The sequence below is a fragment of the Ramularia collo-cygni genome (genome assembly GCF_900074925.1).
Source record: "Ramularia collo-cygni strain URUG2 genome assembly, contig: RCC_scaffold22, whole genome shotgun sequence".
In the NCBI taxonomy this organism is placed as follows: domain Eukaryota; kingdom Fungi; phylum Ascomycota; class Dothideomycetes; order Mycosphaerellales; family Mycosphaerellaceae; genus Ramularia; species Ramularia collo-cygni.
In genome coordinates this window covers 458264-484515 of record NW_019716276.1, presented here as the reverse complement: position 1 = coordinate 484515, position 26252 = coordinate 458264, and the positions used below count along the sequence as shown (strand labels likewise).

Below are 26252 nucleotides of genomic sequence, written 5' to 3'. Positions count from 1 at the left end.
CCTCGCCTATCCAAATCAGACCCAATTCAAATCGGAGACAGTAAAACGAAAGAGGTGTAAACAGTGCGAGACTGACATGCAATCTTCACATCCAACATGATGCTCCAGATAACAATGAATGCTTTGAATATATTCCTACACCACCTCTTTCCAGCCTAGGTTATCGAGCTTCTTGCATGGTTCTGATCCTATTCAAGAAACTCTTGGGGTACTGAGCTGCCTCTTCCGGCCCCGGCACGCCGCGCTTGTCCCGACAACGATCGATGACCTTGTTTATGATCTGGCCCAGCAGATCCTCGCTTATTAACACGGATCCCGCTCCGGTTCCCTCGGGATTGAGATATGGATCTGTCTCTGCGAGCATCTGTTTGATTGTGGCCCTCTTCTCGGGATCCCGATTGAGACACCTCCTCAACGTGCCGATCAAAGTAGGTGGAATCGTAGCTCCACCAACACCAGTCTCAGGGAATTCTATTATGTGCTTGGGGTTTGTGATGGCCATGATTCGTGTGATCTGGTTGGGAATGTGCGCGAAAGGGGGCCGGCCGTACGCCATTTGATACAAGATACACCCCAGACTCCAGACGTCAGAAGCCTTGCCAATGCGCATGTCCTTTTTCAATGGCCGTCCAGCTTCGTCCTTGCTGCCATCACCAGCATTGGTATCGGTGATGCTCTCCGGAGACATGTAGTTGGGCGTTCCTACGTGTGACTCCCGGTGCACGTTACAAGTGTTGTCCGTGTCGATAGCGTTCGCAATGCCAAAATCAATGAGTTTCAGCCTTCCTTGAATGAGCAGGAAATTCGCGGGTTTCAGATCCGAGTGCACAATATCGTGTTCATGGACCGCTTGGACACACTCCAGCATTTCTTTCCAGTGATAGCGTGTGAATGCGCTATCAAAGCGAGCATCGACACCGTTTAGCCGAAGTGTCAGGATGCGGCTGAGGTCAGTGTCCCCCTTCTCCATCAATACAAGGAGCTCTTGCTTGTCATCGTTGAGCTCCCAATCAAACAGCCTGACCACACGTTCCACCTCGGTGAGCTGCTTGAGAAGATCAATCTCGCCCTTGTAGCCACGCACGGCATGCTCGTCGCAATCATCTAGCTYCACCCGTTTCAGGGCAAAGGTTTTGTAGTTCTCGGCCATTACGCAATAGACGTCGCTGGAGCCGCCCTTGCCGATCTTGCCCATTGCAGTGAAGATCTTGCCATTGACAACCATATGGTTTCGCTTTTTCCGAGACTTTGCAGTTGATGCACCAGCCGTTGTGGTGGCGGTGTCCAAGACACTCATCTTTGGTGGTGGAGCAGGCGCCGCTCGATGGGGAGTGTTGCCACTGATGGCTCCCAGGGTCTTCCTTTGATCTTGCTGCGGAACTGGCACAGGAGTTTCATGAACGGACGCGACTTTGGGCTTTTCGTCATCAGACATGACTGTCATGGAAGGCTTCCCAAAGTACTTGAACTCTTGGTCCTTATTCCGTTTAAACGTCGGAGGGGGCATGTTTTCCTGATCCTCCGAGGCATCCGTAGTGACCTTGGGCGCAGCGTGGCGATAAGCCGGCCGACTTGCACTGGGCGCCCGATGCGCTGCTCTTTGCTCCAGGACTGGCTTTGCATGGCTAGGATCCATGCTGGGCCGTCTGTGATGCTGTACTGCCGGCGCAGCCGCCATGTCTAGTTGCTGTACACTTGCCTGTCTTCTGACCTGCGGGCGCTCAAGACTCGGCTGACGACTCCTTGGAAGCTCATGACTAGCTTGTCGCGACGCAGGTCGGGAGTCGACACTGGCTTGACTTCTGGAGAAATAAGAGTTTCCTTGACGTGACGATGGTCTAGATTCGTTGCCATGGTGTTGCTGAGCGAAATCGTGCACTGATATGGGATCAACAGATGTCGCGCGGGTGTTGGCACTCCCGCTTCGACTCCTCGCGCTGTCAATCTGTGAGTAACTTCTATCTTGCGGCGTATAGCTCGAGGCACTTGGCTGGGAAGACGAGCCGGCGGGTCCGTCCTCGATAGGCGAAATGTTGTCTTCGCTGTCCCTTCGCCTGAAGCCGCGCCGTACAGGTCCACTTTTCAGAAACGACCCAGTCCCAATAGGCGCCCGTTTGATCCTCGTAGATCCAGGTGGCAAAGCTGCCTCTACAGAAGTGTTGCGTGTACGTGTTGCAGTGGATGCGCCATATCTCGATATTGTCTCTGGAGCCTGTTGTGTAGTTGTATTACGACCGAGATCGATCGCGTAAGTTTTCCTCTCATTCGTGTCCGGGGGTCCACGAGACGCATTACGAGAGCCGGGCCTGCTGTTGGATGATACAAAATTCGCAGGGTCGTCCTGCGAGGCATTGCTGCTCGCTCGCATGCGAGTTGCGCGTGTGGCTCGCGGAGCCTGCGCGGGCGTTACAATTTCAGATCTGATGTCATTACTTTCGGGTGTGGGCTCCCGTCGCGTCCCATAGCGCTGCTGATAGGGTCCCGATACACTGATGGATCGCTTTTCGGAGCCAGTCCCTTTCGCGCCTAGATGTACGATACGTGGTGGTGTATGTCCTCGTTCCCGGGCCCCAGAGGTGGTAGGCGCTGAGGGGGAGCTGCGCCGTATGATCTTGAGCCCTGGTGCCCTGCTGGGAGTGTCCAAACCCGCCTTTCCTACGCTGATGGACCGATTGTAGCGCTGCGCCTCGCCCAACACTTCATGTTTGGGCGAAGAATGGGCATCGGCGAGGAGTTCCTGCGTGAATTTGGAGAATTTGAGGGCCGGAGGGGGCTCGTCATCGGAGTCGCTGTCATCGCCAACATCGATGCGCTTGATCATGGGCGCGTCGGCGGAGAAGCCGTATGGTGCTCCAAAATTCGACAAGGGCGAGTTGCGGTGCATTTGCGGGCGCGTCGGGTGAGCCACGGCGGCCATGATGCGGCGGACGGTGCGGGTGACCGCGACGCTTGCCTTCCTCCGCGGTGGGGTATACTGTTGGGATGCTATGCCAATGGTGCACGGGTCCAAGATGCTCCTCCGAGTCAAAGAGCGTCGGTGTCGTCACAATCGCTACCTGGGTATTGTCGGTTTCGTTGTTGTTGCTGTCGTGTTACTGCTGCCCATTGCGTGGCGCCTAAGTATGCTGGACTATATCGCGTGCGCTGTAGCGTCTCAAAATCTCCAGAAGCGCGACATGCCAGTCAAGATCCCCGAGGTGTTGGTATGTATTTTGGGAGACTCTGTAGGTCGAGAATGGAGTGGAAGTGAGATCGAAGCTTATTTTTGGCCCGGCAACAACGATGGACGCTAGTGGAATGATCGACAAGCGACATCACGTTTTGTACTTCCGGCTTCCTTGCGACAGCCCATCACGCCAAAACCCTCTGCGGAGATCCGACCAGCAGGGGATCCATCTCGCAGCTGGTTGTACTTGCCATTGGCTTAGTTAGTGCTTTGGCATCATCAAAAGCTGACGTTGGGCGCATCCACAACACGAAGCAAGCCCATGGATAGACCCTTCTGCTTCGGAAGTTATTGTTGATGGCTAAAGGCCCGCTTTCGATATGACTAGTTGCGAGAAGAGTCGCACTGCCAATGTCAGAGCGTCAGGATGCTTGAGAGCAATCTGTTGGTCTGAGAAACGTCCGATGGAATGGGACGCTGTGTGGTGCTGTTTTCTGGGAAGAGTGACTGGGACTCCCTAGTTCTCGACATCTGAAGCATCACGTCAAGACCCCAACATCTCCATTGTCTCCTCTAATCCTTTAGCATGACCTTGTGTATTTTTGGTGCCCTGTTCCGAGCGGGTATCGGGGTCTCGCTGTCATCTTCAATGCCGCCTACTATACTCTCCATCTCTCTGTTTTGTCCCATCAAGACTCTAAGCTTGCTCAAATACGGATCTTTGTCAATGTAGGCTCCCCGTAGCCACCTTTCCTTGCCGGAATCTCCGACCTCAAACGCCTTGCGAGCGTGCAGAATCCTCCGATTGTCAAATATGACGCACTCTCCAGGTTTCATCAACCGTTCGTAGATATTTTCACCGCGATGAATAAGACCGTTGAACTCGTGCGCAGCTTCGTGCCACTGTTGTACGTTTCGGCCCAGTCTTTCATTGAAACGTTGAGCGCCGGAGCTGGGTCTACGTTGCCTGGGCCACACGTCTTGGTTCAACGCGAATGGTGCTTGAAATGGGGGCGACCAGGCTACAGCAGACACAAAGTCGGTTGGCTGGAACATCTTTTGAGCGGACAAGCTTTCGAGTTCGTGGTATGAAGAGACTTCTCGTCGACCTATGCTTCTGGGCTTCGGCTCGATAACCGAACGGAACTGATGGTAATAGTGCGATCCTGGGTGGTCGTAGTGGAACGCTGCTTTCGTCTTGCTGAGGGTCTCGAAATGCTCAGGATTAGATCTGTAGAGGTCTTCAACTGCCTTAAAGCTGTCCGTGAAAAGGCTGGCGCCGCCCGCAGAGGATGAGCGAATGCAGTGGAGCAGCTGAATATGAGGAGGCTGCTCCATGTAAAGTAGATCCATGTGGAAGCCTAGATTCTGCGAGGTGTATGCCACATTCTTTGCTTGAGGCACAGATCGAACATCCCACGTTCGGCCATAGAACGTGCTCTTCAACGGACCAATACGTTCAGCAAGAGTCTCCACAGACTTCTCATCTCCCGGAACGGATTTAATGAAAAGGAGTCCATGCGTGTGAAGCGCTTGAAGGGCGGCGAGTAAGACACTATCATCATGCATGTAAGAATCGTAATCAAAATCCAGGTCGCGATACATGTAACCCTTCTCGTCCCAGTACCCCTTCGCGTCCCAGTGCTTCGCGTCCCAGAACACTCTTCTCGGAAGATTCTGATCCATGATTCGGTGGCCAACCGGCTTGCCGAATTGAATGATATTCCGGAGTGCGCTGAGCGGTATCTCGGACTTGTGCTCCCGGCCATATCCGGGGACATCGTCCCCCCAGGAAACGGTAGCAGTCTCCTGACCTACGGTGCAGTTATTGGCGGAAATGTGAAATGGAATGTCTGCAGTCGCGAACAGCTTCTGTCGGGTGGACTGGTCGATGCAAAGAGGACATGAGCAAAGGTCTCGCARCAGAACCGGGGGGAACTTGTAGTCTTCGCCATCGATCGTGAGACTGACAGCGCCCTTGAGAGAGCGTCTCTTATCGTGCACAGCATCTGTGGCCAATGCAAACTCAGCAGTCTGAACTTTGGACGCAAGCCTCCATTGGGGCGGCACCCGATGTCGGCTCAACGATGATTTATCGAGGCATGCGAGGTGCCGCTTGCAGAGCCGGGTATAGGACCTGACCGACATCTCTGGTTTCCGCTATGTACACTCGTCTCTCTTGGTCCTGTGTGGGAGTGAGACTACTTGGTATGTGGGTGCAGAGGGAACACGAATAAGGTACCCGACTGGAGAGCAGAGCCTCGGAGCATCTTCCTGGGCTTGGCGCCAAAAGACAGCTCCTCTCCTGTACGAAGATCTCCGTGACCAGATTCGCTTGCGATCTTCATCATCATTTGCATTTTCTCCCACCTTCTTGAATCCTGCTCATATCGTTCCGCTGGCAGGCTGATGGATGTCTGCGGCCCCAGAGCATCTCCGCGATGAGGTAGGTTCCAATAACCCTCGTTGGTATCGGCCAATGGCTCACCAGTTGCGATGCAGGGCACCCGTGGTCAAGTCGTGGTCGCTGGCGCAGTTGCTGGCCTAATATCACGTTTCTGTATTKCACCTTTGGATGTGGTGAAGATACGTCTGCAGCTTCACTATCATTCCCTCGCCGACCCGCTTTCGAAACCTATCCCATCCAAAACACCCACCGGAATCTACATTGTCGCAAAGAACATTCTACGACATGAGGGCATCACGGGATTTTGGAAGGGGAATATACCCGCGGAAGGGCTATACCTCAGTTATGGCGCTGTGCAATTCCTCGCCTACCGCAGCGCTTCTCAAGCATTGGACAGACTTTCCGAGGAGGGTGACTTGAGGATACCAGGAGCAGCCAAGAGCTTCATCAGTGGTGCTCTTGCGGGAACTGCAGCAACAACGACGACATATCCCCTCGACCTTCTGCGGACGAGATTCGCTGCACAGGGCACTGAGAGGGTTTATGATGGGCTGCTGGGAAGTGTTCGTGACATTACGCGTACAGAGGGTGCGGCAGGTTTCTTCCGTGGTATCAGTGCCGGTATTGGTCAAATTGTTCCCTATATGGGACTTTTCTTTGCCCTCTACGAAGGCCTCAAGCCCAGACTTTCAACCATCCATCTGCCTTTTGGATCGGGAGATGCCGTTGCAGGAGTTACGGCCAGCATTCTCAGCAAGAGCGTGGTGTTTCCCCTTGATACCGTGAGGAAGAGATTGCAGGTTCAAGGTCCCAGTCGCAGCAAGTACATTGGAGGCGCTCGAATACCCGTATATGAACGAGGCGTCTTGAACACCATCAAAACAATACTAGCGAGAGAAGGAGCAATTGGACTCTACAGAGGGTTGACGGTCAGTTTGATCAAGGCTGCACCATCGAGCGCCGTAACGATGTGGGCCTACGAGCGAGCACTCAAACTCCTCAGAAGTTGGGACGATCGCACGCAGGATGCTCTGAGGTCATAGGGCGTTGAAATGGTACGGCCCCAAGCTTGTAGGCAGCTGGAACTGCCCAGGCGGTATAGAGTGTTTGATCAGGATCTTCTGATGGCATAGCGAGGCGCTCAGGGGTGGTTCCAACCTCTACTTGAACCTGTAGATTGACGCTCAGGCACCGTGTTTCAAGATGTACAGCCAGGACAGTCGCAATGTCCCTCTTAGCTCCAGTTCCAGTCTGTACAACATTTATATATGCACAGTCTCCATAGACCGAGGAGGCATGTCCGCAAGTGATGATACCGTCRTCCGATCCCACGAGCATTCATCATCAGGTCCTTAGTGTGTCTTGCAGTCGGAAAGCCATCGCGCGAAGGAATCGGCTTGGGCCGCCGAATCGAGGCTAGTTTGGCCGTTTGGACCTCCAGCACGTCAGTTGCGACCTTGCTTGGATGACAATCGGACCTTCTATTGCCTCATTCATTGAGCATGCTTTTCAGCAAGAAATTCGACGGAGTGATATCCAGCAGATATATTGCCAGTCCACACCGCGATTATGGATGAGTCGCGTTCCTGGGCGAGCGCCGATAAGGTCGGGAGAGTGTCATAGATGCCATGGTTCTGGTAGTTCAGGCGTACGACAGAACAGATCCATGCCTAGATGGTCCTCAACACGATCTCACTTACGTGGCAAGAGCTGGAAGACGTCAATACAAGGGTGAAGAAACGTCCTTCCTTTGGAGGAGCCAGTGTGCTTTTGGATAGGGCTTGGAGGGAGAGAGGCATACCGGTCTGAAGTGATTACACGCCACATGAACACAAACAATAGCCACCTTCCTGGTCTAGGAGCCGAGTCCTTCAATCTGGCTTACGATCCGTGGTGCCATCCCAAATTTGTACAACCTGACGAACAGCGGACCGACGTCCTGCGCATGTTACTCCTGACTGGACAGGCCGAGAACCCCGCTGAGCGGTATTCTTCCAGTCCGGTCATTTTACTCCGATGCGGATCGCGATGAGCTGTACACATGATACATCACAGCATGCTTTCTGAAATGCCAGCAAACGATCATTTCATTTGGTAGCCAAACCGGGCCATATTGATGCCTACTTAAACTGGCACGGTCCTTCATAGTACATCCCAGCCTGTGGTCCAGAGTAGCACCAGTGCACCCGCTAGGACTCTCTCTTCAGTTCCGCCAATCTGGCAGTTCTCTGCGTTTGTCCGTCAAAGCACAACCGCCTTGCGACAGCATTGTCGTGGCAACGTTGGCAAACAACATCTCCCGGGTGCGGTAGCGTCAGGGGTTGCATGTCGCGTTACTCAGGTCTGATCTGAAAGAGTTGTGGAGGACCGCGCGTAAAGCAGTGGCGCATTAGCGCGTTTGAGCTTGTAGAGTGGCTTCATGGCTGTGTGGCACCTCAACGCGTACTTTTGTACGCTGTGCAGACTTTGCAGATGCTGAGCATTTTGGCGGGAAGATTCGGTGAGGACCAGAGGCGAACTGCTGATCGTGAGACCGCAACAAGGAAGAGCTGACAGCCAGGGAAGCCCAGACACCTGTTGGGACTTGACCGGTTCATCTTCAGGTACAGTGGGAAAACGCACATGGGTGGCATGTAAGGAGCTACAACCCTGTAACACACTAGGCTCAATGCAGGTTTGTCGGTGGAGAGATATCAACTTGCATTCCACTTCCATCGGCCTCTTCTTTTTCCACCTCTCACCCTCACTCTGCAACATCAAACAAGCACATTCGTTTGCCTCCATCACCAGCAGCCATCAAGCAGCTTTTCAATTACAACTCTTTAATTACAACCAACAAACTCGGCAACATGCGCTCCACCATCTTCAGCGTTGTCGCAATGGCGGCCTACGTCTCCGCCGACGGCCCCGTCTCTCAGATTGCGTATGTTCACTCGCTTCACCTTCACAGCACAACCACTTGCTAACAATGCACAGCGACGGACAAATCCAGGTCCCAGCGTTCTACTCTGGCCCAATGGCCCCCCCAGCCCCACCAGCGTACGCAACGCCCGCGCCGCCCGCGCCCGTTGTTGAGACTACCCCAGCGGTGGAGGCTCCACCTGCCGTTGAGACCCATCCCGTCGAGGCTCCGCCAGCCGTCGAGACCACTCCCGTCGAGGCTCCCCCCGCCGTGGAGACCCACCCAGTCGAGGCTCCGCCCGCCGTGGAGACCACTCCAGCCGTGGAAACCCACCCAGTCGAGGCTACCACTGTACCCGCCTATGTCCCGGCGGAGTCCACCACCTCGGTCGCCATCGTGCCTGTCCCCACCCCATCTTCGGTCTACTCAAACGCCACCAGCGCGCCAGTCGGTACGTAATTCCCTCGCTTCAACGATTGAAAACTTCTTTCAATCTGTGATGTTCAATGCTAATTCGATGAACTAACAGTGCCCATCACCACCGCTGTGACTGCCAACGCGACCGTCCCATACCCCACTACCGCTGGAAACAGCACTTCTGCCAAGACCACACTCACTTCCACCACCGCCGAATCTTCCGAGACTGGTGCTGCCTCTCCATCCGAGCCTATCCCCGCTGGTGGCGCCGCCAGCTCTCTCAAGATCGCTGCCGCTGGCTTCGCCTTGGTCGCCGGTCTCTCCGTCTTCTTGGCCTAGATTATGCCGCTGTGATGCCGAAATGTCTTGTGCCTCTTGGCATGCACGCTGCCCACAATGGAGCTTTCTTTGGGGATTCCAATACATTACCATGATGAAACTTGGGATATGGGTTGGGTCGGACCGCGCTCGCCACTAATGCATGAATGCGACATGCGGCGTGGATTGTGTCTACTGTTTCATAAATCCAGAACAAAAAGAAATGGAGTGAGGTCGATTGTACCATCTATTTCCTCCATGTTTTTTCCAATGCTGTGCACTTCAATTGCGGAAGTTGTGAACATGAGCCACGATGCGGCCATGCTCGGCTGCTACATACATGAGCTTGGTGGTGCAACCACCGGGATGAGCTTGTATCCCGTGGTACACGATGCACGGCAAGAATCGAAAGCAACAGATGCTGCTTTGGCAAGGTATCGAAAAGTTTGCCTCCAAAGTTCAATTTAACATTGTTTATTGCCTCGATGAGATGATGTTTTCAGGGCCATCCCGGATATCTGGCTCTCCTCCCTGCTGCGGTCAGAACACAACATGCATATGGCGCACTAGTCGAAAGTATGCCTCGAACCTGTGGGGTACTTGGTACTTGGCCACGGCGTGTGGCGCAAAACATGGTCCTTGACACGAGTGCACGAAAGCTCTCAAACCCTAGGAGGTCGTTCGTGTTCCAGGCTTGTAAGCGCTGGAGATAGTAATGTGTGTGGACTGCCGGCGTGACAATACACATGTTCGTCAATTGATGATGAGACTGCTTGACAATGCTCACCAACGCTGTCACCTTTCCCACCTGGCTATCACAATGTGCTCCACGACATTATCGAAGTCTGCAATTCACTCGGTAGGAGTGTCGAATGGTGTTTGAGGAGTCTTGTTAGCGAGTGTGAAGAAGATCGGAGAGACGTGAAGAGAAGCCATCGATCCAACCTGACGACCCCTGACGATACCAGCGTACGATGCTGCCTCTCAAACGCATCGGAGTCGACGGCGACATCAATTGACGATATTCTCAGCAGCTTCACCAACCAAGTTCGAGGGGAACCACGTGCGAACAGCATCACTCTCCCGGCACTGTCACTCTTCCACGCCTCGAGATGAAACAGGACGATCATCGAAGCTTTTTGAAGCTTCCTCCCTCCTTATTACCACGAGGTATCAGCACGATCGTTGGCGCCAACCGCGACAAGCGAGCGCCTGCAAAGCTTCTTGCMCATGATTAAGCGCCACGATCTGATGACGGCACCTGTCGTCGGTGCAACACACAAGATCCTCTTCGAATGGGGCGTACGCTTTGAGTATGCCACCGGAGACGCCGCTGGGCATTCTGTACGGGGATGCATCAAGGAAGCCCAATCAAATATAGGCGTGTCCACCGCACGGCGTGGCAAATGTAACAGTAACATCTCACACCAACTTGGAGTATGTACAATCGTGGGCGGCGACTCGCTGACCTGTGCGGAGGTGGAAGTTCTGGTGAGAAGCGGAACCACGGCAGGATGCGAGCTGCATTGTTAGCGTCTGGACTGTTTGGACTACACTTCGAAAACGTGCCTCATCCCCCACCTCTGATTGGTCTTTTCTCACGCAGTCGGCATTGGATTCCAAACTTCTCTTCAAACTTCCTTTTCCGCGTGGCTCGCTTGCATGCGAAAATGCCGACAAACGGCGACGTGCGTAAGGCCAAGCAATTGGCGAATGCTTGCAACTTGCAAGAGCGAACTGACCAGCCTTCGCCAGCTTCGCCGTTGCTTGAGAATAACGTCACATCCCAGCTTGTCGACGGTTTAACGGGTCCTTCCAAATCGGCAGCTGCTGTATGGAGAGTTTAAGACGGCATCGAAGCAGACGGCCACATCTAGTAGTCCCAAGCGGATGATAAACATTACAAACTAATAGAGATTTTTTACCGGCTCCACCATGCGGAGCTTTTGGTAGGTAGACCCACGATTCTCCTTCCTGTTGAGCCTGCTCGAGCGAGCCTACGGTGAACCCTGCTTACTGGGATGTGATCCGTTGGTCGAAACGTGAAAGCTAAAAATACTGATTGTCATCCGCTKAATCAGGTCGAAAAGCAACTGTTCACCGCACATCATCTTTTCCATCCTACAATCCCTCGCTCTTTCCTGGAAACCTGTGCACATGTGCTGTGCCACCAGGCAGAACACCTAACCACACATTCCGGTCGGTCCGTCTGATGCGTCTAGCAAGCGACGATTGTTAGCCCGTCAGATCCTACCATTGCAGCAGCCATTCAAGAGCGGTTTGCTCGCAACGTGCAAGAAAGACGTCAGCGCGCCCGATCCCACGCCTTGACTGCCCTATATCAAGCTAGCTACTTCCACGCCGCAAATCTCCAGTATTCTGGGCCGAACTCCGTGCATTGGTATAACAGAGCCCGGCGTTCCCCAGCACTCTCATCTCACCACAACTTGTGCGATTCAGCAGTAATCTCACATCCACTGGACGAGAGAGGTTGCGGAAATGGCAGACTCATCCATGCGAGACTACGGTCTCGCTGCTCCTCACGGCCCAAACATGGGCGGCGAACATGTTGCAACCGCGAACCTTGACATGAAAGACGGCGAGGCCTCCGTCTTTCGCGGTCTTCTTCTACCCAACGACAGCTACGACGAGAACGGCACATACTGGGCCGACATGCCCATTGGCAAGCGTGTTGCCTTTGTTAACAAGGTCGACTCGGAGGAGGCCAAAAACGAACTCCGGGAAATCGGCAGCATGATGAAGGCTGATCCGCTAAGTCCCATAAGCTTCTACTTTCGCAACATGGTCATTCCCGGAATGGGACTTTTACTCGAAGGGTGAGCATTCTCCACAGATTTCCAACATAATCATGCTGACTCGGCCTCAGATACGTGCTATTCTCAATTGGAAACCTGAAGCCACTCTTCGCAGCTGCATTCCCGTTGTGTTGGGGAAAGGAGAATGTCGTCTGCAATAAGACATGGATTCAATCTGTTGACTACCTTGAAATTTGTGGAATCATCGTCGGCCAGATTCTTGTAGGAGTTCTGGGCGATTGGCTTGGTCGACGATGGGGGCTGATCCAGKACGCCGTCATCATGTTTGTCGGATTGCTCATGCTCACAGCCTCGTGGGGACTCACACTTAGTAAGTTTCTAGACAAAATGATCTCGAGTCGTGCTAACAGGTGATAGACGGCTGGGTCATTTGCTATGTTTGGTCTCTGTTCTTCTACGGAATTGGCGTTGGCGGTGAATACCCCATGACTGCTACCTCCGGGATGGAAAACGCTGTTGGCTCTGGGAAGATTTCTACTCGCGACGATCGTCTACACCGCGGCCGCAAAGTTACCTCTGCATTCCTCATGCAAGGATGGGGTCAATGGTTGAACCAGGTCATCCTCATCCTTCTACTGTTGATCTTCCACGGTGGCAGCTCAACTGCGCCATACGGCAAGGTACTGGTGCAGTGGACCTACCGTGTCTCGTTTGCGATTCCCGCTGTTGGAACCCTCTGGCTTTGCTACTACCGTACCTACAAGATGAGGTCTGCATCCAAGACTCTCCAGCAGGCCAAGAAGAAGGGATCTGTCACTGGCTACGATACGAAGTCCTTGGGCTTGACCTTCACCTACTTCGGTGGACGTATTCTCGCAACCGCGGGTACATGGTATGCCAACGATGTCTTCTTCTATGGTAACAAGCTCTTCCAGGCCGAGTTTATCGCGACGATCACGGGTAACACTAGCTCTGTCATGGTCAACTGGTTGTGGAACCTCCTGAACATTGGTGTGTCGCTTGTGGGCTACTACCTAGCCTCCTTCCTGATCGACAACAAGAACTATGGCCGCAAATGGATGCAAATCATCGGTTTCTTGGGCGACTTCATCTGCTTCGTCATTCCGGCATTCAACTACGAATACTTCGCCAAAGGWGCCGGAGTGCATAGCTTCATGGCGATGTATTTCCTCTCCTCCTTCTTCAACCAATTTGGTCCAAACTCCGTTACTTTCCTGGTCGCCGCGGAAGTCTTCCCGACTCCCGTACGTGCTTCTGCTCACGGTTTCTCCGCTGCTTGCGGCAAGCTCGGTGCATTGACAGCGGCCGTCTTGTACAACTACATTGACGTGCCCACTCGCTTCCTGGTCGTCCCTTGGTTCGGTCTCGCCGGAGCTCTTCTCACCTGGATTTTCCTTCCCGATACCACAGGGCTTGATCTCAAGGAGCAGGAGCGTCGTTGGGCTTACATTCGCGCTGGACGGGAAAATGAGTACCACGGTGTCGCCATTCATAAACAGCATCTGTCCTGGTGGGAGATAATGCGTGGGGTTCACAAGCCGTACAACGCCGAGCTGGACTATCAACAGCGTGTAGAAGAGATGAGAGCTGACTGGGAAGCCGCCATGGCACGCAATGCCACCGAGAAGGAGGGTCACGAGGCTCCCGAAGATGACGACTGGAGCTCCGAGATAAGTACGTTCTTCGAACGCACACGAGGTCAGAAGGGTGCGAATTCGCCCTTCAAGCCGGGAGCGAACGGGAATGCCAGCGACCTTAATGGATCTCCCATTCAAGAGGAGAAGGGTCATGATGAGAAGCAGTTGTAAAAGTGATGATAGTTTAGGAATGGCGCAAAACATGTTTTGACTGGATGAAGTATTTGGGCACGATACGACCAACGGWGGCATGAATATCGCCTTTAATTGATGCTTATAATAACCAGAGTCAGAATCTACAGCTCACAGCGCGAGGCGAACCTGAGACTCGTGAATGAAAAGCCACGTTTGTACAAATCTATCGTGTTGTGTGAAAGGCTCAATGATGTATTGCCCCACCACCGACTCCCTTCTCCCATCCTTGTATACTCTCTGCAATATTACACCAATACCGTAACTTGATCGCCTCCTGCGCCGCGGCTTCCAAATCTTCCCTGGCGAAGGCATCCTCAAGCACGGCCACACTATTCTCTATCCGAGCATTATTCTCCGCTCGCAAAGCAACAAGATCCTCCTCGTTCTCCACCTCATCCACAGCCTCCCTGGCTTCCATGACCTCCATCAACAGGGCACTTTCCGAAAGCTTTGCCGATTCATCTTCCACATCTATTCCCCTCTGCGCCAGAAGATACTGTGCCCGCCGCAGAGGGTCCTGTAAAGTTTTATACGCCTCATTGATACGCATGCTCAGTGCTTCAGCATGTCTTTTCTGATCTGGAGGAGCGAGATCCGGATGTGCTTTTGATTGCAGTTGTAGGAATTCCTTGCGCAATTGGCGGAGATCGGGCGAGAAGGAGGCGCTGGGTGGTGGGCCTTGAGGGAATGTTTCTGGGAAGAAGTCGTAGTGGGTTTCGGGTATTCGAGGTTTGTCGCTGGAGTTTTGTCTGTGTTGGGAGGAAATGGTAAATGCTCGAGGGGATGGGACGCCTCTTTCGACTTGCACACGGCAGTTTGCACAGATGAAGGGTGTGCGGGCTGGAGGTGTTCTGGCGCATGTAGTTGTGACAGCTCGTCTCATCTGTTGGGCTATTTGGGAGCGCATTGTGAAAGATGGTGCAAAGAAAAGTGTGATGTGAGGCAATAGGTATAAAGTATGACGAGTCAAAAGATTGAAGTTCACATGTGAGTGATGAGGTAAGCTTCCGCTTTCGGAAAGAGGTACTGAGGTACATTGACCTTGGTGGATCGTTGACTATTTTCTGTTTCCATCTTCTACGCGTATCCCGTGGACGGCTGTTTGCTGTGCCATGTTTTATTGTGACCCGATATTCGCCGTCAATTCGTCAGTCGATAGGAGCTTCTCTGGACCGAAAGACATTGGTAGCAACATCTCCAGAGTCATCACAGTCGACTTGCCATCCTTGTCATACATCATGATCGGGCAATTGAGCTAGTAGTGTTAGCCCGAGGCTCTTCAGAATCTCCAAGAACATTTATACCTCGCAAAACTCCCTGATGAACTGTCTGCACATTCCGCACGGACTCGCAGGTGGGCTGATATCGGTGGCGACCGCTATGGCTCGGATGTCTCCCTTCTTTGCACCCTGGAAACAGTGAGCATGATGATTGACTGAGTATGAGAATCAAAGCCTACCTGTACCACAGCAGTGCCAATCGCGACTCGCTCAGCACACGTTCCAACCGGATACGCAGCATTCTCAACGTTGGCACCCTGAACAATACTTCCATTCGCCAGAAGCAGCGAGCAACCAACTCTGAATTTCGAATACGGGCCTTGACCATGTTGTTAGATACAGCACAAGAGAGGCAGCAAACACACGCGCTTACAGTATGCCCTGGCTTTAGCTTCGACGCATGCTTCCGAAAGCTGTTGAACTTCGGTCGCTGACAGACCATGGATCAGAGCAGTATCATGACGAGAGTGGCCAGCTTTGGAAGGGGTGGTTGAGGCCATCGCGGGAAGGAGAGAGAAATAAGGTTCTCCGCGCTCGAGATGCAAGTGAAGACACATCTATACTCAACTKTGCCCATCCCGGCGTACTTTTCGTACTTCAGTTTGGCTCTGCTCGATAGCGCGAGGCGTTGCGTGATAACGGACACATCTTGCCCGAAACAATCCTAGGACTCATCTCATGGCATACAGAGGATGTTGCGGAACAGCACGTCGAAAGCAATGGGCGTTTCCTAGGAGTATGATGCATTGTCGCCGATTGGATGGTAGCTCTTACACGATGAATGATTGCTTATCTGCAGCTTCGATTTCTCCGTGGAGAGAGCTGCAACGCCTTCAAGACAAGCCTTCAAGAGCCGCATCGCCATGTGTTCCAGATGTATTCTCATTCTACGGCTATCGTGAGATCCCTTGATCAACATCCAAGATATCCTTTCCAGAGAAATGGCAGCCACGACGAAAAGCTCAACAGACTCCAACGGCCATTTTTCACCCTATCGAGTCGATGGAAAACTCTACGGGTTTGTATGCATAGTAACCGGTGCCACTCAGCCCGTAGGAAGAGCCATAGTCGCGGAATTGGCAGCTCATGGAGCCGCTTGCGTCTACGCCTGCTCGTCATCTTCCCTCGACGATCACGCTGGGTTACCAGATACCATCAACAAGGAGTTCCCCAACACCAAAGTCATCCTGTACCCTTTCAAAAACTCATCCGAAGAGGAGACTTTGGCTCTCATTGACGACGCCCTAAACGCCTGGGGCAGGTGAGTATACTCKGCGTCCGCTACCCTCTATAACTAGACGAGAGCAACAACGCTGACAAGGCGATGTCGTGGAGACTCGACGTGTATGTCAATTCATCAGGATTGTTAGGCCCGCTCAGTATCTCCGACACGACGCCTAGTGATGTCTACAAACTCTTCGAGGCGAATTCCATGGCTCCCTTTTATGCTTTGAAATTTGCACCCGCTGCTATGAAGAAGACATCTCCAAAGGGCAGCTATCCAAATGCCACGCCAAAGGAACACGCGTAGGTTGAATATCGCTATATACAGAGCATACCCGCCATTCCATGTACACATGCGGCTTCATGCTTGGTCAGCCAGTAAAAGATTCGCTGATCAGTATACCTTTTTGCTTTAGATATGGAAGTATCATCGTTGTGGCAAGTATAGCGAGCACTATTGGAGGTTGCTGGGGCCCAGCGTTCACAATGAGTAGCCACGCCGCTCTGGGCGTTGTGAAAGCGGGAGTGTGTTCATCAAACTCGTTTCTATAGATTTATGTGCTGATGGCTTGATCCAGGTCGTCTCTCTGAAAGGTTCTGGTGTACGAATCAATTGCATCTCGCCAGGACAGATCGATGTCGGAGCGAATCTTGAGAGAATCGATCGCAAGGGACAGAATTCTCAGCTACCTCCCTCAAGCCTGCATTCTGACGAGACGAAGAAGCAGACTATTGGTCTTGAGCGTGCAGGTCTGCCATATGAGGTTGCTAGGGTGGCGGGATTTCTGGCGAGCGGGTTCTCAAGCTACATGGTACGCTTCCTCCCGGTCGATATGCAGCGTCATTTACAGCTACTGACTTGAAGAAGACTGGAGCAAACATGGTTGTGGACGGTGGAAGTTCTGTGATGAATCCAATGACTGTTCCATTGATATAACTTGACTGATTATCAGAAGCATGACGATACTTTTCGTGAAGCGTCGTTGAAGCAGAGTTACGATATTTCCATGAAAACTACCACCGCATCGATACAAGATGACACTTCGACACAGTTTTCAGTCCATCTGGTCACTCGCCGAACAATGGAATTTCAAGGTGTAAAAGGGGGCGTGCTTTCTGTTCGGTTTGGGCGTACGACTTGAGCGCCTAACCTTGGGTGTTGTTTCGCTGCCTTCCTCCGGCTCGTAATCTTCTGTGTCGACAGTATCCTCCTGGGTCCCGCGGCTAGTAGACGTCTCTGTGATACTCTCACCAATTTGTATCGTCTGCGCAGCTCCCAAAGATTTTCGGGCGTTCGACTTCCGCGAGTTGGGATTTGCGCGGGATCGCTTGCGTGGTCGGGTGGTATCTTGGTCTGTAGCCTCGGCGCCACCATCATCGCCATGTGGTTGCTCGATGTTGCGCTTGCGCTGTGCATGAGCCGGCGCCGGTTCCTTCCCCGGGAGGGCCTGGTATGATGCGGCGGGCGTGGAGACGGGTTTCGTGGTCGCAGCTTTGTCTGGCGGAGATGCATCTTGCGAATCGGTGTCAGAGGAAGGAGCAGGGAGCACCTTCCGTAGGCGGGCCAGGGTCGTGCTGTCGATGGAATCACCTTGCACCAGCCGACTTATCATGGCTTTGGCCAGGGCATTAGCCGAGAGCTCTTTCGGCGGGATGTCGTTCTGCTGGGCTTCCACCTTTGAAATTCTTGTGAGTAGAGACTGTACGCTGGCGTTGATTTCTGCCTGATGCTCATCGATCATCGGCATGTCAGCAAGCCTCTTCGCCATACTGTCACTTTGCTGCTTGAACTCCGAGGCGACATTGTCGAGTCTATTGTTCATGTGATGAGTGGTCTCTGTGAGGACAGTCGTCACTCCCCGGATCTCCTCCTCAAGCGCGGTAAGGTCGGTTGGCCGTATGTTATCAATCCGCTCACTCAAACCGTTGGACTTCTCCAAGAGATCGTTGGCAAGAGTCTGATGTCTCTTTTCCAGATCTTGGAAGCCGGTGACGAATGTCTGCAACTTGTTCTTAATCCTGTTCAATTCGCTGGCTACATCCTGGAGGGCCTTGTCGTGTTTCTCTTGTGGGCGGATGATGCCTTCTAGTTTGCTGAGTCGCTTGACATAGTTGGGAGAAGTGCTTTCCAGAGCGTGGACTCGTTCCTCCACGCTGTTGTAGGCTGGAATCATGTTAGCATGTACAGCATGAGTTATGGCGTTGGTATCCTTCACCCTGTCCAATGTCTTCGAAAACGCTCTCGAGGCGTGTCGAAAGGCGTTGTTCCAGCGCGGAAGTGGAAGTTGTCGTTTCTGAAGACATTCCGTCTCTCTTGCTGGATGAAGCTCCTGCTTGGCCAGGCGGGTCTAGAAATGAGGATGAAAGGCGATGTGGTAGATGCAATTGACAGTCAACGATGGATGCGACGGCAGGCGAAATAAAGGAAGGAAGGTGGAGAGGAAGCAGAAGGCAGGATCCCAAGGATGTGTAGACTTGAAAACACAATGGGGGTTTTTTTTCYGCGATGGACACTAATCAGGCGAAATCACTTTTTCTTGCTATTGTCTTTTTTTGATGGTTATCGTCGAGGTCGTGATGTTCTACGCAGGCAGTCTAGACTATTCAGATGGCACTTCCATAACCATCCCGCCCCGCATTGGGCCAAGACAGCCAATCAAATGGAATGTCATCGCCAGGAGCCACTGAGGTAGGTACGATTACTGTAGGTACCTCCTCAGTCCTCCTTAGTCCTCCGCCTCATCACTATCGAACTGGACCTTGCAAACGTGAGAACAAAGGACTTGAAGCCCAGCGGAAGCCGCTGATGCCCCAGGCATTACTTGTTTCGTGCTAGCTATCTAGCTCTGCTAATCTGAATATTTTCCAATTGAATGTTATCACAACGCTAATATCGCTACTAATGTCCTGCATCTGGCTCCTGCCCTGGCATCTACGCTCCCTTCTTTCCGGCATTCTTTATCCCATTCATCAAGTGCTGCTAGCCGTCATATCCTTGGGCTCCCTCCGTCCACGGGCCAAGGATCTCTTCGTTACGACACCCGCGCTGCCAAAGGCCTTCGCCCGCGAGGCTCGTTGAATGATGTTACTGGCGAGGAGATCTCTGAGCACGGCATCTTGTGTCTGGTGACCACTGCCACTAGGCTCGGTATCCGGGTATATTCCGCTCGAACGTTTCCGCACGCTTCTTCTAGAGGTCGCCACATCCATCTCGGAGAGTATATGGTTGAGTTCGGCCGGAGCGAGAGCTGACGACGGAGATCCTTCCAAATGTTCGGGAAACTCGGGTTCTGGGCTCAAGGCGAAAATCATGGCTTCGTTGTCTGCGATTGGGATACTCTCCACTGCCGATGCCAGAGGACCTCTCTTTTGAATCGTCGAACTGCTTCGCTTGGATACGCCGGAGTACTTGGATTTGACGGTCGAGTCATACTTGGGTTTGAAGCTCCATCTTGAGCCGCCGTCYACCAACCCATCGATACAGTTCATGCCAGTATAACCTGGAGCGCTGCCCTGCATTGGTCATCAGAATATGCCCGTGGGTACGAGTATGTTAGCACACTTACGGATGGTTTGAAACCTGCTTTGCAGCAAACAGGACGCTTGTAGCCTTTGTTCAGCTGCTTGGAGCCGCATTGGTTGACGGTGCTTGAATGGAGTTGTCGAGAATAGTCATCCGCAGAAAGTCGTGTCGGGCCAATCATGAAATGCAAGCTCTCTTGGCAATCGTCTGCGGCTCCATTCGACGGTATCCTGCCAGTACAGCAGAGACTGAGAGTCCGTTCTCCAGGACAGCCAAAAGTCTGCTCGGCAAGTATTCCTTGATCGACATGTTGTGGAAGGGCCGAAGCCGCTGAGAAGGTAAGCGTCGCCAAAGCACGCRGCGTGAAAAGTGAGTGACGCATATGGTGAAGCGTAGTAATGAGAACGAGTGACTATATATAAAGAATGACAAGGGTGATCAGATTAAGAAAGAGAGCTAGAGAGCGTAGTAACGACGACGACGACGGTTGGGATGTTGAGTTCAAACTCTCTTGGACGCCGAGTATATATCTGACATACTTGAGGCGAAGTAGTCCAGACTAGGGAAGCGCCTTTGGGTCTGTAGCTGGACGTTGTGAGGGAAGTGAGGATGGGCGAGCCTGGGTGAGACAGCCTTAAACACAACGGTCGTCGCAGTAGGCCATATCTGCTTGGCGACCAAGGATCGCGGAGACGCCTGGGGCCTCTTTCGAGGACTAGGCGTGATGTGCGGTGATCAACACCATAAATCAGGTCGGGGAAGCAGGAGCAAGATTCCTGCAGCCTGTGCTTGGAGCGTACCATGATGTCTCTTCATCTTGGATACTRACCCGCGTAAGWACTACGATATTGAAGTACCACGCCTTTCCACGTGGTGTTCAACCAGTCATCCCGGTGTTGCCAAAGGTTACCGCTTGAGCGCATGGCCTGACAGATTCGTTCTTTGAGTCGTGAAGCGTTCCAGCCGCTTCAACGCCAACAACAGTATGAACAAGATCCTCCATGGCTACGCTGTAGTCGTCATAGCTACACTGCTCAGCTCAAAAATCGACTCGGTATACCACAAGGAGTGAGGAAGCGTGGTATGTCGAGAGCTTCACATGTCGTGGTGACGCCAACCTCGATTGGGAAACGAACTCCTGTCCGCAATCACGGATATTGGATCGCAATATGGTCTWCATGGTCTTCAGGGTCGTCGGAAGCGTGGCATGTGTTCCGGTGCAGCTCGGCTTCGATGGTTGTGGGATCCGGCCGGAGCGTTTCTTGACATCCGGTAAGGGGGTTTATGYCGTAAGAGGAACCGCATTACGGGCGAGTCTCAACGCCGTGACGGCGCCCAGCCTCGCCAGTGTAGACGACTGGTCAATGGCCGAGGACAGATCGACTTGGCGATCTTTCACAAGTCTCTAAAGCCTGCGAGGCATCTCTGGATGGCTGCGAACATGTTTTCCGCAGACGGACTGTGCATGGAAAAGCGTGAAATTGGCGACCTAAAAGCGGATTGTTTGGCTCTATACCACCATACCCATCGTACGTAAAAATGGCAGCGCTTCATGTTCACGACGTGAATCGATCTTGGTGAGATCGCATGCACGGCACGATGCAATCTCGACATGGYGGTAGAACAGGACTGAAGTTTTCTCAGCTTTCTGGTGGCGAATCGACGCGTTTGCTGTTCGCACAATCATATATCTGACACGTGCTGGCGCAAAGGAAAGCGAGCGACCCCCAGAAATTCGACAGCAGGCAGTGGTAACCCGCGATCCAGTTCCCATAGCTTAGAGGACCAAGTATGCCATTCAGGCTGTCTGGTGTCAGCGCCGCTTCCGGCCAAAGATGCGTGATTGAACCTACAGGAATCCAAGAGAGCCAACCAGCGACCATGCAGTTGCCCACCACACGATACATTGCGGCCGAGGCTTGTACCACTTCTGCTGGGTTCCCACCATGAAGAAGATCGATGCGCCTACAAAGCAGCACGAGGCGATGATATTGGGAGTCCAGTATAGTCCAATCTGACAGGTGCTCAGCATCTATTCTTGGGTTGCGGGTGTATGATGATACCTTTTGCGCAGGCGTCAATGCTGAGGAGATCCCTGGGAGGTCTGCCACACCTATCATCGTATACACTGTCGCGCCTACCAGCTGTATAATGCAAGCGTTGAAGGTGGCGTCATATGTGCTGTGACAACTCAATAGTTGGAAGAAGGAAAGATGTGAGCGCTGACGCTCACCCTCGTTATGCGTCGGGTGTTTCTGTGTCTGGACCCAGGATTCGACATTGATCTGAGTTGCCCGGTTCTTTGCTTGCCTGACATCGACGATCCTCGGTGTGCTATCAGTTGATCCATAGTCGAATTCGTCTTTGATAAGGCGACCGTCAAGCCGGACCTTACTGATGACATCAAGAAATTCAAGGAGTGCTCCAATCCAGAAGAAGACATTGCCGGGAAGCGTGGTGAGTCCAACTCCGTACTCCACCTGGCCTGGTTTTTCTGACTTTGGATATGCGTATGCCGCCCAGGCCAAGAGGGTGTTTACAACGAAGAACTKTGAGCCAATATGATAAGCTATAGCGCTCCAGTGTAGTCGGTCTCCAACAGGAGAGGTGGTAATCATTCGCCATAATCCATGCAACGTTTTCACGAAGATGCTAGGTCCCGGGCCGGGTAGAGTGGTCTTCATGTTGAATTTCGAATCTGACTCCGATGCCAGCACTAGGCACAGCTCTCGCAAGTCGTGCAGTAACGCCGACTTGTCATGGTCTTCGGCTCGAGACAATGGTCAGCGTACGCATGTTGGAATCCGCCTTTCCACGCACCGTTAGGAACATGGTGTTGCACAGATGGTGTAGCGTTCTGATCTCCGGAATCAGAGCATGCCGTGCCCGCTGGTAGCAGAGTATTGCCGCTGTGCTCGGACCGTGCTATGTTGGTTGCGAAACTAGAGTTCGTCTCATGGTCGTTCTGGTGACTGAATGCTGGCACAAGTCTTCTCGGAGGCACAGGTTCCATGCAGAGGTAAAGCTGCGAGTTGCGGGCACTTAACACCGCCAGACCTTTGATAAATCACGCACCTATGTGCCAAATCCCTGTGGTGAAATTACAACAGTGCGGCATTTTTGAGGCTGACCGTCATCGTTTGAAACGTGCCTTGGACGCGTCCAAAGGGCYAAGGAATCGACCGCAAATGACGGTCTGACTAGACTCGTGTTCTGCATGAGTTCTGGACGTGATCATTGCATCCATTTCGACGCGTGTCTCTCCTATTGTGAGGCCTTTTATGGCCGAATGTGTTCGATCGAGTTCATATCAATCCTGTTTCCCATTCCAACAGCCGGAAGTATGAGCAGGCTTGACCGTGATATTGTCGTCGCTGGAGCAATGGCCAGGTACTCGAGAGGTTGATGTATTGGTCCAGGTCGAAGTTGGAGTTGAAGCACGAGGTCGCTCTGTAAAGATCCGGAGACGACCCGAGATTGAGACTGCCTTCCAAGTTCCGCCTCCCATCTACAACATCGTCTTACAATCAACACTCGCCCCGAATCACATACACCACGTCGGCGATGCAATAAGAACAGACGTACGGAACATGATGATAATGCCCTCAGCAGCACGCGCATGGCTCTCTACGAGTCGTGCAATGTCGAGTCAATCGGCCGATCAATTAGGCGAAGGATCAAATCCACTGAGCTCACCGCTGACCTTTCACAATGACTTTCTTTCTACATCCTCCTAAGACTTCGTTAAGATGCCCGAACAAGAGACTCCATACGAGAGATTTGCTCCCGATTTCGAAGCTTTCGTCGAATCCACTATCAAAGAATCCAACACAGCAGGCATTGCGATCCTCATGCTTCACCAAGATCGTACCTGGGCACAAGGTTTCGGCTTTGCAGATGTGGACAAGAAAATCCTTGTGACGCCGCAGACCTTGTTCTTCGCCGGATCGACTACGAAATCGTTTACATCTGCTATGGCAGCAGCTCTGGTCGAATCGAGTGAACACTCCGGCGTGGACTGGAATACTCCGCTCGCTGATCTGATCGCCGAGGACTTCGTACTCGATCAGAACTCGCCAGAAGGTAGATATGCAACTGATCATGTCACCCTCGAAGACGCTCTATCGCATCGAACCGGCATGCCCAGACATGATCTGATATGGATGAACGGTGACGTGTCGGACCGGGAGATCGTGCGGTCATTGAGACATGTAAGCAACGAAGTGTTGCAGTTTCTCGACATGTCGCAGTAGAATTGGCGGCTCAAAGTACAAAAGCTCAGCACAGCTCACGGGCGATCCAGTCGGAACCATCCTGTAACTGGATTGCTCCTTCGCCGATTCTACTTCGATAAGCAGAGAAGCTGTACACCCACCTTCGTAAGACTTACACTGAATCGTATCAACTAGGTTCCCATAGCAAGAGATCTACGTGCGAAGTGGGAGTACTGCAACAACATGTACACGGCGGTTGCTCACAGCATCTCCAAGACACTGGCTACACCTTTCAAGGTGCTGCTAAAGGAGTATATTTTCGAGCCACTAGGTATGAAATACACAACTTACGATCTCTCTGATGCTCAGGATCTTGCCAGCAAGGATTCAAAGATCGAATTAGCACAAGGCTATCTCTGGGATTCTCAATCGAAACAGCACACCTTAGTGGGTTGGGAAGCCATGCCAGCGGCGAATGGAGCTGGTGGCATCATTTCTAACGTTCTCGACTATGGCATTTGGCTACGGCATCTCTTGAAGCCAACCAATCTGAACGCTGCGCTGAGCGAAAAGGCCGTGAACGCGATGAGTACCCCGAGAATGTTGCTGGAAGCTGACAAGAGTATGCCGTATGTTGGACCTCAAGCGTATGGTCTCGGGCTGTTCTCGCAAGTCTATCGAGGGCGCGAAATCTTACAGCACTCTGGCGCAATATTCGGCTACATGGCGAGTATGCTCATAGTCCCACCTACGAAAGCTGAAGTTCAAAGTGGCAATACGAATGGTGGGTGGGCGATTGTTATCATGCAGAACTCTTACAGCCTAGCAAGCCAGATCATTGCCTGGAACTTGCTTGACACATTACTCGAGACTCCTGGTCCGGAGCGATTCGATATGGCGACAGTAGCGAGGATCGGTCAGGCCAAGATGGAAGAGGAGATGCAGCCAGCGAACGTTCTGCAACGCTTGTTCGGGAAGACGGACTTGACTTCGGATGCACAGCGTGTACTCGAGCCTCAAAGCTATGCAGGCATGTACGAGCATACAGCTTATCACGGCGTGGAAGTTTCGACTACACCGCCTCCTATAGCTGGAGATATCGGTGTCGATGACGCGACAAAGCTCTACCTATCGCCATCAGGTCCGAGCATGTCATGCGCGTTTTGGGCCAGTCTGCACCATGTGTCTGGAAACTGGTGAGTAGATGCTTGAGACCACAAGGGTATCGCAGTCTCACAGACAAAGACTGACCCGCAGTACCTCATTCAGGTGGTGGGCACATCGTAGATTTGGCCGGCCCAGCAGCTGGATTACAGATGGAGCGCTGAAGGTACAGTTTGTGGTCAATTCTGACGGACTTGTAGAGGGCATGAACTTTCAAGCAGAGCCTTCCATGCCAAATGAAGAGCTTGCATTCTTCAAGAAGCTCGAATGAACGGCGATTAATACATATGTACCCACGCCCTGAAGCACAGCATGTAGTTTGATTCACATAGACGTTGAATTTCCAGTCAAATATTGATGCATCCGCCCTGGATAGCGCTCGCAGTCATGAAATTTTGATGCACTAACTGTGAAGCATCTTGATCATCATCGCTACCTACCCTACATGTACCTAACAAACATCCATAAACAAAATGGCCAGTCCTGTACTTCCCAGAATTGCCATAACATACTGCACTCAATGCAAGTGGATGCTACGAGCAGTAAGTCCTGCATCATTCCATACAACAGACAGACCATCAAAAACTGACAGCATTCACATGCCTGGTTCGGACAAGAATTACTCTCCACATTCGGAACTACAGTCGGAGAAATCGCCTTGATTCCAGCCACCGGAGGCATCTTCACAGTACACTTGACCCACAAGACGGGTGGTGACAAGGTCGAGGAGGTTTTGATCTGGGATCGCAAAGCCGAGAACGGATTTCCGGAAGCGAAGATTTTGAAGCAGCGAGTGAGAAATCACATTGAACCGGGAAAGGATCTTGGTCATTCCGATACGCCGTCTTCAAAGGCCGTCATGTCTGATGCGAAGGTTGGCACTGCTGGGGCGAGTTCTGATACAGCAGAGCAGTGCGAAGATTGTGCTTGAGTGTTGGGATATGCAGGTGGATCACATTGCATCACAAATACCTGGCGTTGACTACTCGTGATGATGGTATGTTGTG

At 52.4% G+C, this 26252-nt stretch overlaps 13 protein-coding genes; 6 read left to right on the top strand and 7 right to left on the bottom strand.

Moving 5' to 3' along the window:
* Positions 1–160: 160 nt before the first annotated feature.
* RCC_10518 (uncharacterized protein) lies at positions 161–2917 on the bottom strand (the record flags this gene model as incomplete). Its single annotated transcript, XM_023775746.1, has 1 exon — positions 161–2917. The coding sequence occupies one exon, from the start codon at positions 2915–2917 to the stop codon at positions 161–163; it is 2757 nt and encodes a 918-aa protein (XP_023631514.1).
* An 822-nt stretch (positions 2918–3739) lies between these two features.
* Positions 3740–5314, bottom strand: RCC_10517 (uncharacterized protein; the record flags this gene model as incomplete). Its single annotated transcript, XM_023775745.1, has 1 exon — positions 3740–5314. The coding sequence occupies one exon, from the start codon at positions 5312–5314 to the stop codon at positions 3740–3742; it is 1575 nt and encodes a 524-aa protein (XP_023631513.1).
* A 265-nt stretch (positions 5315–5579) lies between these two features.
* RCC_10516 (probable Mitochondrial thiamine pyrophosphate carrier 1) lies at positions 5580–6616 on the top strand (the record flags this gene model as incomplete). XM_023775744.1 has 2 exons in its annotated part: positions 5580–5612; positions 5669–6616. 2 exons carry the CDS (start codon positions 5580–5582, stop codon positions 6614–6616), a joined length of 981 nt encoding a protein of 326 aa, XP_023631512.1.
* Positions 6617–8422: 1806 nt separating this feature from the next.
* RCC_10515 (uncharacterized protein) lies at positions 8423–9231 on the top strand (the record flags this gene model as incomplete). XM_023775743.1 has 3 exons in its annotated part: positions 8423–8496; positions 8550–8926; positions 9005–9231. The coding sequence occupies 3 exons, from the start codon at positions 8423–8425 to the stop codon at positions 9229–9231; spliced, it is 678 nt and encodes a 225-aa protein (XP_023631511.1).
* Positions 9232–11709: 2478 nt separating this feature from the next.
* RCC_10514 (probable MFS phosphate transporter) lies at positions 11710–13816 on the top strand (the record flags this gene model as incomplete). XM_023775742.1 has 3 exons in its annotated part: positions 11710–12047; positions 12098–12357; positions 12405–13816. The coding sequence occupies 3 exons, from the start codon at positions 11710–11712 to the stop codon at positions 13814–13816; spliced, it is 2010 nt and encodes a 669-aa protein (XP_023631510.1).
* Positions 13817–14024: 208 nt separating this feature from the next.
* Positions 14025–14747, bottom strand: RCC_10513 (related to related molecular chaperone; the record flags this gene model as incomplete). The annotated part of the gene is made up of 1 exon (XM_023775741.1): positions 14025–14747. The coding sequence occupies one exon, from the start codon at positions 14745–14747 to the stop codon at positions 14025–14027; it is 723 nt and encodes a 240-aa protein (XP_023631509.1).
* Positions 14748–14957: 210 nt separating this feature from the next.
* Positions 14958–15620, bottom strand: RCC_10512 (related to cytidine deaminase; the record flags this gene model as incomplete). XM_023775740.1 has 4 exons in its annotated part: positions 14958–15095; positions 15145–15249; positions 15300–15439; positions 15494–15620. The coding sequence occupies 4 exons, from the start codon at positions 15618–15620 to the stop codon at positions 14958–14960; spliced, it is 510 nt and encodes a 169-aa protein (XP_023631508.1).
* Positions 15621–16061: 441 nt separating this feature from the next.
* RCC_10511 (uncharacterized protein) lies at positions 16062–17281 on the top strand (the record flags this gene model as incomplete). XM_023775739.1 has 5 exons in its annotated part: positions 16062–16381; positions 16456–16647; positions 16761–16869; positions 16923–17156; positions 17213–17281. 5 exons carry the CDS (start codon positions 16062–16064, stop codon positions 17279–17281), a joined length of 924 nt encoding a protein of 307 aa, XP_023631507.1.
* A 118-nt stretch (positions 17282–17399) lies between these two features.
* RCC_10510 (uncharacterized protein) lies at positions 17400–18648 on the bottom strand (the record flags this gene model as incomplete). XM_023775738.1 has 2 exons in its annotated part: positions 17400–18508; positions 18561–18648. The coding sequence occupies 2 exons, from the start codon at positions 18646–18648 to the stop codon at positions 17400–17402; spliced, it is 1197 nt and encodes a 398-aa protein (XP_023631506.1).
* Positions 18649–19314: 666 nt separating this feature from the next.
* RCC_10509 (uncharacterized protein) lies at positions 19315–20048 on the bottom strand (the record flags this gene model as incomplete). XM_023775737.1 has 2 exons in its annotated part: positions 19315–19857; positions 19911–20048. 2 exons carry the CDS (start codon positions 20046–20048, stop codon positions 19315–19317), a joined length of 681 nt encoding a protein of 226 aa, XP_023631505.1.
* Positions 20049–21507: 1459 nt separating this feature from the next.
* RCC_10508 (uncharacterized protein) lies at positions 21508–22880 on the bottom strand (the record flags this gene model as incomplete). XM_023775736.1 has 4 exons in its annotated part: positions 21508–21670; positions 21721–21881; positions 21931–22631; positions 22688–22880. The coding sequence occupies 4 exons, from the start codon at positions 22878–22880 to the stop codon at positions 21508–21510; spliced, it is 1218 nt and encodes a 405-aa protein (XP_023631504.1).
* Positions 22881–23616: 736 nt separating this feature from the next.
* RCC_10507 (uncharacterized protein) lies at positions 23617–25516 on the top strand (the record flags this gene model as incomplete). XM_023775735.1 has 3 exons in its annotated part: positions 23617–24078; positions 24277–25277; positions 25351–25516. 3 exons carry the CDS (start codon positions 23617–23619, stop codon positions 25514–25516), a joined length of 1629 nt encoding a protein of 542 aa, XP_023631503.1.
* A 202-nt stretch (positions 25517–25718) lies between these two features.
* RCC_10506 (related to selenoprotein domain protein) lies at positions 25719–26176 on the top strand (the record flags this gene model as incomplete). XM_023775734.1 has 2 exons in its annotated part: positions 25719–25787; positions 25838–26176. 2 exons carry the CDS (start codon positions 25719–25721, stop codon positions 26174–26176), a joined length of 408 nt encoding a protein of 135 aa, XP_023631502.1.
* Between the last annotated feature and the right edge of the window lie 76 nt (positions 26177–26252).